This window comes from Periophthalmus magnuspinnatus, chromosome 16 (genome assembly GCF_009829125.3).
Source record: "Periophthalmus magnuspinnatus isolate fPerMag1 chromosome 16, fPerMag1.2.pri, whole genome shotgun sequence".
NCBI lineage: Eukaryota > Metazoa > Chordata > Actinopteri > Gobiiformes > Gobiidae > Periophthalmus > Periophthalmus magnuspinnatus.
Genome location: NC_047141.1, coordinates 19,660,242 through 19,670,419, shown reverse-complemented (window position 1 = coordinate 19,670,419; position 10,178 = coordinate 19,660,242). Strand labels below are relative to the sequence as shown.

At 40.3% G+C, this 10,178-nt stretch overlaps 1 protein-coding gene across 1 annotated transcript; it reads right to left on the bottom strand.

Moving 5' to 3' along the window:
• Positions 1-664: 664 nt before the first annotated feature.
• Positions 665-9,969, bottom strand: macf1b (microtubule actin crosslinking factor 1b). Its single transcript, XM_055228082.1, has 35 exons — positions 9,698-9,969; positions 9,089-9,255; positions 8,852-9,011; positions 8,679-8,763; positions 8,327-8,571; positions 7,920-8,039; positions 7,738-7,842; positions 7,443-7,661; positions 7,051-7,254; positions 6,738-6,969; positions 6,434-6,660; positions 6,219-6,341; positions 6,042-6,143; positions 5,839-5,940; positions 5,601-5,765; positions 5,367-5,522; positions 5,080-5,271; positions 4,776-4,904; positions 4,526-4,696; positions 4,298-4,453; positions 4,010-4,216; positions 3,816-3,935; positions 3,517-3,686; positions 3,273-3,432; positions 2,983-3,177; positions 2,762-2,887; positions 2,461-2,604; positions 2,190-2,378; positions 1,997-2,114; positions 1,763-1,929; positions 1,523-1,685; positions 1,294-1,448; positions 1,115-1,189; positions 921-1,038; positions 665-849 (listed from the first exon to the last, which is right to left on the bottom strand). The coding sequence occupies exons 1-35, from the start codon at positions 9,887-9,889 to the stop codon at positions 665-667; spliced, it is 5,544 nt and encodes a 1,847-aa protein (XP_055084057.1). The 5' UTR covers positions 9,890-9,969.
• Positions 9,970-10,178: the final 209 nt, after the last annotated feature.

Genomic DNA, 10,178 nt, shown 5'->3' with positions numbered 1-10,178 from the left:
TTTCTCATACTTTATCTGACAATGCCAAAAATACGGCATTAGTGATATGTTTGAATAGAAGTACCTCAAAAGGATTTAGTGCCATGCACAATGTAGCATGCAGTCTTTCTGAATTCCAACTTCACTATCCATTTCAACGCTACTGCATCAAGGAACAAAGTCTTTCTTCAAGTTTTGTTTGTTTTCAAAACTGATCAACTAGCACTGGAAACAATGTCAGTGTTCCATAAGTAAATCCCCTTTGGCATGACCTCTGACCTTTAACCTTAGGAGCAGTGAGGAGCTGATAAGCAGCATGAAGCATTTCAAATACCTTACATCTCCTTTATTACTATCTTCAGGGCCCAAAATGTCTCTTGAGTTCACAACTGCAGCATCAAATGTTTGGAGGTAATCCAGTCGACATTTTTTCAGCTTCTTCTAAACATTTAAAAACACATTGGGTTAACTTAGTGACTCCTGCAAATTGATTACAAACTTCATCTAACATACAGACCTGATGGGGAGAGACATGTGTCTTCTGATGGGACAAACTGCAGATCAGAATCTAGAGCAGCAATGGAACTTCGAGGACGGATACAGCGGTCTCCTGAGAAACTTCGCCTGAGAAGTGCCTTCTAAAAACAAAAACACATAAAATGTAGAGATATAAATACTGTATTATTTATTCAGAATATCCATGCTGCAGATTTTCAAAACTCGCCTTGCGCGATGTTGGGCTGGTGGGGGCAGAGGCGCTGCTGTACAGGCTAAGGCTTGAGTTGGACCTGCTGACAGCTAAACCTTTGGCCATGCTGCCTGTCGGAGACAAGTATTTCTCTTTGATCTTTAGGTTAGTCCGGCCTTTCACTGAGAAAATAGACACATTATGTAAACAGGACTGTAATAACATGACAAGGGCATGGAAGAAGTGCACCTACCTCTGCAAGGATCATTCTTGACCAAAAACTCATCTAATGCAGTCCAGCCTCCTCCCACTCTAACCATCAAAGTGCTTCGCAAAATTCTGACCATGCGTAACTGTTGGGAATCTCCGAACTGCAGCACAAATGCCATTTTGTGTTACAAGAATATTTTTTTCTGAATATGAAAAAACTGTAAGTGTTAAACTGACCCTGTATCTGTTGGCACTTATCTGTTCCACATGGAATCTCTTAGGGCAATTACACTGAGACACCTGGCGACTGACCTTATAAAAAGATAATTCAAATATGTTAAAATACATACTTAGACTTAAAAATAATATTCATAACACTCAAGTAGTCAGGTTTGTGTTGAAGAAATTGTTAGTACCTCTTCATTTATTTGATCTGCGTCCAGTGTTTTTCTGTAGGGGTCTCGGCTGGGATGGAGCGCACTCACAAACTCATAGTAGTCAATGAAGCCATCACTGTTCATGTCAAAGATATTTGCTACTGCATTCATTTCTAAGGGATTTGTAGGGAATTCTAGAAGAGAAGTTCAAGCAAGTTAGACTCACTGAATCATTTCAGAAGACTAAAAGGGAGAAGCGATATCTTACTTGATGCAAGAACGTAATCAACAAACTCCTTCCTTGTAATGCGGCCATCCTGATCTCTATCAATGCTACGAAATACATCAAGGATTCGAGACTTCAGATGACTTATCCACTGAATATACCGCTTTCTCCAGATATTAAAATCAAAGTTGGCAAACTCCTCCATCTGTAGAAATATGGTATAAAACAGAGCTTTACATCTGAATCACTTTAAAAATCTGAAGATTGTAAGAGGCCCATTACCTCTTTGAGCATTTGCTGATGTTGTTCTAGACGGTTTTGTCTGGCCACAGACAGCAGCCATAATTTTTGCCACTGGCTGACCAGTTGACAGAGCTGTGGAGTCTGTGGGTCAAGGTGATCTAAGGGGATGGGTGCAGCAGGCTGGGGCTTTAATGTGCTCCTTCTTTCTGCAAAAAGCAAAACATTTGATTATATTCCACAAAATCTGCTTTTCATATCAGGGCTGTAACCTACTTGTGAGAGGCCTCTTGCTTGGTGAAACTGATACTTGTTTAGAGATGATCTTGAGTTTGCAGCACTTAGTGGCCAGTTCAACCTCAGGGAACTTTTTATTCAGTTCTTCCATCAATACCTATGAAATGTGACCATCAACATTATTGTATTATGGTTTACTATAATTTTTCATTTGCACAATAAAATGACTTACCGAGTGCTGGCCAATGAGTTCTTGGTTCTGCTCTGTGGTTTCAGCCAGTGGCTCTTGCTCTCGGAGGTTTAAGGCTTCTTCTGCAGATGAGATCCAGTCCAAAAGTCTCTGGATTTCCTGCCTCTCAGCTTCCAGGGCTAATAAAATAGCGTGGATTTTTTGACCCTGCTGCTGAGCCCAAGTGTGAACCTAAGATTATGAGGAATAGAAAAACAGCTTTTTGATAATTGCAAAATATTTTTGATAAATCAATCAAATGAATCTATACTACCTCCACATATCTGGTGTTGGTGACACTGATCCATGATTTCAGTGTGATTATGGAGTCTGGATGACAAGACGCCAGTATTTCTTCACCCAAACTCTGTATATTTTGTAGCTGCACTGCTAGATTTTCAAAGGCACTCATTGACTCCTAATAAGTGCCAGAGAAAGGATTTATGAAGCTTTGGTGGATGGTATGGAATATTATTCTGGTAAACATCCTTGAGTATGTATAGATTCAATGTGCTAGGCCAGGGGCATTGAGTTTTAAAGAATAACCAAACACAAAACAATTACATTAAACTGACCTTGTGCTGCTCATAGACGGACTGCAAAGCTTCCTCCTCTTCAGGCAGAGAGCCATATTTGAGAGCTCTCTCTGCCTCTGTAAGATGCTCCATGAAAGAGTGGACAAGGCTATCAAACTTTCCAGCCTAGAGAAAGAAAACATTTGAAAAGAATACTATAAGCAGGTTAAAATTATTCAATACAAAAATCTCAATAGGTATCACTAGATGATTACACAGACCTGTTTAAGCGCTGCCTCCAGTCTGTCCTGTTTGCTGACTGACTGTTTGCACACAGCATCCCAGCGGCTCTCCAGCTCGTCCATCTGCTCCTGAAGCCAGTGAGCATCAGCTGTACTGCTCCTCGTCAGGTCACGCACTGAACGCTTTAGGGTCTTTATGCAACCGGCTCGCTTCCCTAACTCCTTTTGGAAAACCTGTTACAGAATCAACATATCACATTATAAACTATACTAAATTTATCTAAATTTATCCTTTGCAAGAATTACATAAACAGACAAGTCAAGTGCACCTTGTGTTTATCAATCAGGTTATTGACAATCTCCTTATCACCACCAACTGGAGCATCTTCAGATAACTGTGGCTCTGTTCTGTACAGCCAGTCATTTAGGGCATGGAGAGCATCGGTGAATCGGCCAGAAAATAGAAGCGCTTCTTCCAACTTGTGCTGCCTGAAACACGCAAGATAAAATAGTTGTGAGAATCATATAGTTTTGTTAAGTCTTTAAAAGTGCAGGGTCAAACAGACATAGTACCTCTCCAGAGATTTGCCGTTGATAGTGTCCCATGTGTCCTTGAGTTCAGCGAGTAGGTTCTCTAGGTGTTGTCTATCATGTTTGCTCTGAGATCTTTCATGAAGACTGCGACCATTTTTTAATGTAGCTTCATACATTGGTCTTTTTGTCCTTAGTAGTTTCTGAAATTCCTGTTATTAAAAAAATATGTATTTACTTGTATATATTTACTTGAGATTTGTAACTGTAGTATTTACTTAAGATTTTTTTGTATAAACTATTACGTTTTTAAGAATAAACAGTACACATTGTTACTGCACCTTCTGTTCAGTCAGCTGTTGTTTGATATCATCATGCGTTCCAGCAATCTCTTTGTGTGTGTCTAAAGTTTGCTCTACATCGGACATCCACTCTATTAGCAATCGCCAAGATTCAATAAACTGAAAAAGAGATATGAGTAAATCAGTTGTATATTACAATAATCAAAGCTTCTAAAAAAAACCCAACTGTTTACCTGCTTTGCACTTTTCTTGGCCTCTTCAAGTATCCTACTTCTTTCTACCAATCGTTGATGTAATTTCTTATAGCGATCATGGACAGTCATGATCAGGTTATGAATGACATCACAGTCCTCCTTTCTGCTCATTTCAGTCAGTCTGCTGCCTATCTTCTCCACAGTAGTTTTCTTTTCACAGTAAACATTTACCTCTTTTACCAAGTCCTGCACACATACAACATACATAATATATACAAATACAATTTGGAATTATTTTGAAAAAGCAAAAAGTCTTAAAAAACATACTTTGTGTTTCTCCAACTGAGTACCAATTGAGTCCAGGACAAAGCTGGGAGGTGAGAGATGCCCAAAAGTGTCCTCACACTTGGTCATTTTGTTGAGGAGCTCTTGAACGTTACTGTGGAAATCCTTTGCCAGACTCAAACCTTCAGTCAGACTAGCCTGAAGGAACAACATCACATTTATATTCATTTCTTGAAGTTATCTTAACTTTTATACTTATGGATAAGTCACCTTTTTCTCCTGAACCTTGTGGTAAACCAATGCCCATTTCTGTTCAAGTATTGACAGGATGTGCTCTATACTTGATCCCCGGACGACATCGCTGCTCTCCAGCATCCTGTGAATGGCATTCTTCACATCAGTGTAGGTGTGTAGCTTTGAGTCCATCTCTGTGCATAACTCCTATAACAGAAATTAATGTTAAAAGTACACAAATTAAATGTTAATAATAAATGCTAAAATATGTTTATGCATATTGTACCAAGTGTGCATTGAGTCTTTCTGCTGCTGAGTCTGGCATTCCCCACATTGCTTTACAAGAAGAAAGCTTGACATCTGTATTCTCCAGCCATTGCAAAAGATCTTGAATCTCCATTGTAACATCTTGTACCTGAGATAAAATAAACATACTGGTGACTTTGCAGGGCTATAAAGTGTATGACCACTAGAGGGAGCCAACCAGCTAATAATATTATAGGACAAGATGAGGGCTTGACTTTGTGATCCTAGAAACTAGTCCATTTCTCTTTTTTTAGACATACTATAGGCAAATATATTTATATCACCTGACTTAGCCTGTTCTCGAGCTCCAGCTGCCGGCGTTCTGTCTCACAGCGCACAAACTCCCAGCTCTCATTGAGTTGTTCCAGTTGAGACTGTAGACCATGTACCCCAGAGCCTGTTTCTGACAGTGCTCTGCCAGCCAGGTTCAGGGATTCCACAGTGCGGACATGGGACATTACATCATTGCGCAAGACCTTTAAAAGAAAAGTGTTAATTAAGTGTTAATTAATTTAATAATTTAATAATAACTGAACAATCTATTTGTTGCCGTTTTATTTTTATTACCAACCTTATGTTTGGCCAGCTCTATCTCACAGGCCTGAAGGTCAATGGTGATGGGCCGACCACTGTGTAACTGTTCAGCTGTTCGGGACAACCAAGTGCGCAGCTCATCCAGGGTGTTTTGGAACTGGCCCAGACCCAATAGGGCAGACTCTAACAGATGCTGTGAAATGTAAAATATAATTTGTCTCCAGTATTCTGACAAAAAGTAATTACAATCAACCTGAGTTGTATTTATCACCTGTCTGCTGACGGTTTCGGACTCAATGGTGTCCCATCTTTGTCTGAAATCACACAGTGGAGACACTGAGCCTTGACGCTCTGATCCTGGAGACAATCGGCACACAAACCGATGGTTCAAGCTTTCTATCTCGATTTTCTTCTGGTAAAGCTCACGTTTAAATGCCTGAAAGGAGAATACATTCAATTCAGATAAATTCTTACATCACTGTGATAAATAACAATATAACATCTCTAACCTTCAAATCACACAACTGGTCTTTGACTGATTCTAGGTCAGTTCCAACCATAAATTCTTCAGTGGACCTCAACTCAGCTGACTTCAACCACTCAAAAAGACCCTGTTATAAAAGAAAATTCACAAATAATCTATGATTTTAAAATGACATCAAAACAAAATAGTTTCACAAAGTGTATGTGTTATACTACATATAACACAGACCTGCATAGTGTCTTGATATTGGAGAGATAATTGTAATGACTCTTCCAGTTTTTTATGACATTCAGTCCAGAGTTTACTCAGGTTGTTCCAGTTACTATATAGCTGTGAAATAGCAAAAATGTAATAGTTAATAAAATGTTAACACGATACCAATGTAAACTTAATTATGCAACTTACCTCATCAAGACTCCTGGTGACATCTGGTCTGTCTGTGTCTCCACACGCGGACATTAAATCCACCCCCACAGCACCAAGAGTGTCTAGATCTCCCTGTATACTATCAATGTCCTCCCTGAGAGTCTAGCCGTGAAAGGGTTATAAAATATGAGCACATTTTGATGATAAAAGTAATTCACGAGGATGTCTTGTCTTGTTATTGCATTTAGACAAACCTGCATAGTTTCGAGGCTTTGGCGAATAGTTTCAGAGTCAGTTTGACTTGCATTCAGATCCATAACTGCCTGTTGAGCTTCACTGAGAGCCACAGTGACATCACTGATATCTCTCCAGAACTTCACAGCGAGGTCTAACACTTTGAGCAGCCATGTTTCCTTTTCCTTTGCCTGAGCATTTGTTTCATCCCATAGATGAGACAAGCCAGAAACCTGATCCTGTATGGCTAGGAAGTTCAGCAGGAAGATTAATAACCATGATGGATTTGTTATCAAAATCTAACATATTCAAAATCTTGTCTACCTGTGCCAATGGATGCATCACCAGCGGCCTGTGTATTGCTCAAAAGCTCACTAGCCTGATTCCTGACAGTGCTAAGGCTTAGCTCCAGTTTTGTCAGCTCAGCGAGAGTGTGATTATTGTCCTGAAGCTGTTCTTGGATTCTTGGGGTGAGAGCCTGAAGTGAAGTGGGGATCTGAATGCGGTTTTTCAATCGGTCAAGATTCTCTCTGATCAAGGTCATTCTCTCATTCAACTACAAAATCAATGCCTGTGGTTAACAATAGTATACTTAAAAGGAGCAGTCATTACCAGATCATTGATTCTCCTCTCTTACTTGTGTGAATCGAGGCAAGGACTCCTCCAGTAGATTAGACGTCTCCCGTACTTTATCTCTTATGGCTCTGTGCCGATCCTCAGCCTCTGTGGCCCTCTGACGGTACTCATTGCCTTGGCAAGGATTGAGTTCTGACAAGCGTTTTGCCAAAGCACAAAGACGGGAAATTAAAGGCTTGTGTTCTGCAATAGACTCCCTCAGATCCTGTTTAGAAAAAAATAATTCTAAATGGATAAAGGTTGTTGGATAAGTAAATGTACTAACAAATTAAATACCACATCACGTTTTAGTGTCAGGAAGTAGGAGTTAATTTGCTGGCAGATTGTATAGTGTAAATGGACTACTTTGTTGGGTTGGACAAAAGGGGATTAAAACTGGTCCTTCTACTTTACCTGTAAAAGGTCCTGTTGTTCTCGAAATGCCTTGTAGCTAATGGTACTGAGTGAGAGCTGGCCAGAAAGAGTCTCAGTTTCCTCTAACCAGGGTGAAACCTCAGAAATGCCTTCTGAGAACTGAAAAAGTAATGAGTGAGCATGCTCGAGCTGCAGGACCACATGGGAATTAGTGGCAGAAGTGCTGTTACACTGCTCCTGTAAGGCCTCCAATGGTGTCTGTACCAAAGAATAAATGATGTAAGTTGTGTTATTAATTGTAAAATCTAAATAATAATGTAATATGGATGCCTACCACAAGGTCTGTATTATCTCCATCACTGTATGTCATCAGGATTTCCGCAATCTTCACCATTTTTTCAATGTTAAATCTATGTTGTAGAATCTCTACTGCTAAAACCTGTCAATAAAACAGTAAATCCAATGCATTATTGTCATGTATTACAAATTACAAAATTATTATTAAGTCATTCAGACCTTTTGTTCATGGAGTTGCTCTGATATCGTTGTTGGGATTAAATCAATGTTTTTCAGTTTCTCCAGACTCAGAGATGTTTCTTTGAACCAGGCCACCTCCTTCACCACCGCCTGTTCAAGCTAACATAAACACAGCAGCACATGTTCATGCACAATTAGCATCAAGTGTGCCCTCTGCTCAAGACAATTGCCAAAGACAAATCCAGACTGAAATATGACAAGACAAGTGCAAACTCCAAACAAGTGCTCAAATTGCTTATTTCTTTAATGTTGTCTTTTGGATACATGGGGATATTAATGTAATGATCATTGATATCATTAAATAAGAGCTGGTTAAGTATATAGAAGAATGTTATAGATGTATTTAAGATCATGTTGTAATGCTTTAATATGTCATCTAGTCTGACCCTTTGTCTTTCTGCAGCACACAGGACCGCGTCCCCAGCATGCGCCTGTGCTCCTGCTGCACCCAGCAGCTCTCTCTCTATGCGGCCCAGCCACAGGTGCAGGTCCTCCTGGCTGGAGGTGCAGCGGCTGGAGGCTTCCAGCGCCTGCTCCAGCCTTTGCAACACATCCAGACTACTCAAACTGAGCACGGAGCAACGGATCCGGAGGGCATCCAACTTCTCATGCACCTGCGCTGCTTCATCCTCTGTGAAAACCGTCCACATGTCAGAGGGTAACTTTTATATAATGTAGGCCAGCCTACTTAAAGACTAGACTGGTTAGACTCAACTACACAATAAATTTGTATCCCACCTGAAACTACTTCTATCAAGCTCTGCCCTGACTCCTGTATTTCTCCAAGTCCAGATGTTTTAACTTGAATTTCCTCTGCAAGAGCCTGATTGTAACAGAGATTACGCATTTGACTACAGCATTTAACCACAGATTTGTAGTCTTAGTTTACAAACATATTATATTTTTGTGACCTTGGCACGATTTGTAGCCTCTGCAAGATGCAACATCAATCTTTCAGCATTACGCAGTTCAGCCAGAGCCTGCTCCACAGAAATGAACCACTGTTGCAGACTGTCCACCCCCTCCTGGAACAACTGTGCCTTTGGTAGAATGAGCTCCAAGTTTGCCCTCCTATCAGGGACAAAATGTTATCGTCTTCAAATATCACGATAATTTCATGTGCCCAGGTCTGCCGCAACTGAGCTTACCTTTGTTCAGCCTCTTGTAGTAATGACTTCCATTTTTCCTCAAGTGAACAGAGCCTAGTGTATGCATCCTCACCCTCTTCTCCTGGGTGAGCCTCCACCAGCCGGGGACCCTCCAGCATCATACTGTCCATACTACGACGGCGGTCTGATAAAAGCCGCTGCAAGAGCTGGGGAAACACCAAAATGCTACTTAAAATATGTGGTAAAAACACATGAAGTTTCTAGTAGCATTTCATTGAGATTCATTTCCATAATATGCTAATAATTATTTTGTCTTGGCCTTTGTACACATAAAGGAAGTCCATTCTCACATGTCAGACTTGCATTGTTAAGAGCAAAGCTGGTTTCACCTCATCCAACAAACAATAGAGACACAGGTGAAAGACATCCCTGTTTGCTCCAACCCTCTGGGAATAGTGACAAAGAGGCTTATTGTGAGCATGGACACCACCCTTTTACCAGTGAATATGGAGTTTAGGGGATGAAAGAAGCAATTGAGCAGGTTCCATGAGTCAGCCCATCTTAAAGGTTTTGCCCTCTCATTTATATCTCCTAGCATTTTAAGGTGCATTTTGGGAGAAATAGAGTATGTAATTGCTGATACCACACCTTTTGTTCCTGGAGCTGTGCCTTCACCACTTTGACCTCTGAAGACGGAGGCTTTTGATTGGCTGTGAGCTCCTCTATTTCACACACCCATTTAAATAATGTTTCCAGGTTTTGGAGGAATGTACTGGAATCTGTAGCTGCATCCTTCAGAGCCAAGGCTGGTCTTGTTCCCTTTAGAATATAACATATCATAACAAAATGAACATGACAGTGAGCTTACTCAGATCATACAACTAATAAATTGTACATACTTTCCATTTATCCACAATTGAATCTTGGTCTGAACTTGACTGTCCATTGCTTTGAAGCTGCAAAGATAGGTGGTTAATTTTTAGCAATAGAAAATACTTACTGATGGTGGCAATGATTCACAGAAAGCAGTATGATAGGATGAAAAAAGAGTTCAGAACATGACAGAAAAAGTAGTGAAGCTAAATTAACAGATTTATCAACCTCAGCAAGTTCTTTTGCAGCCCCATTT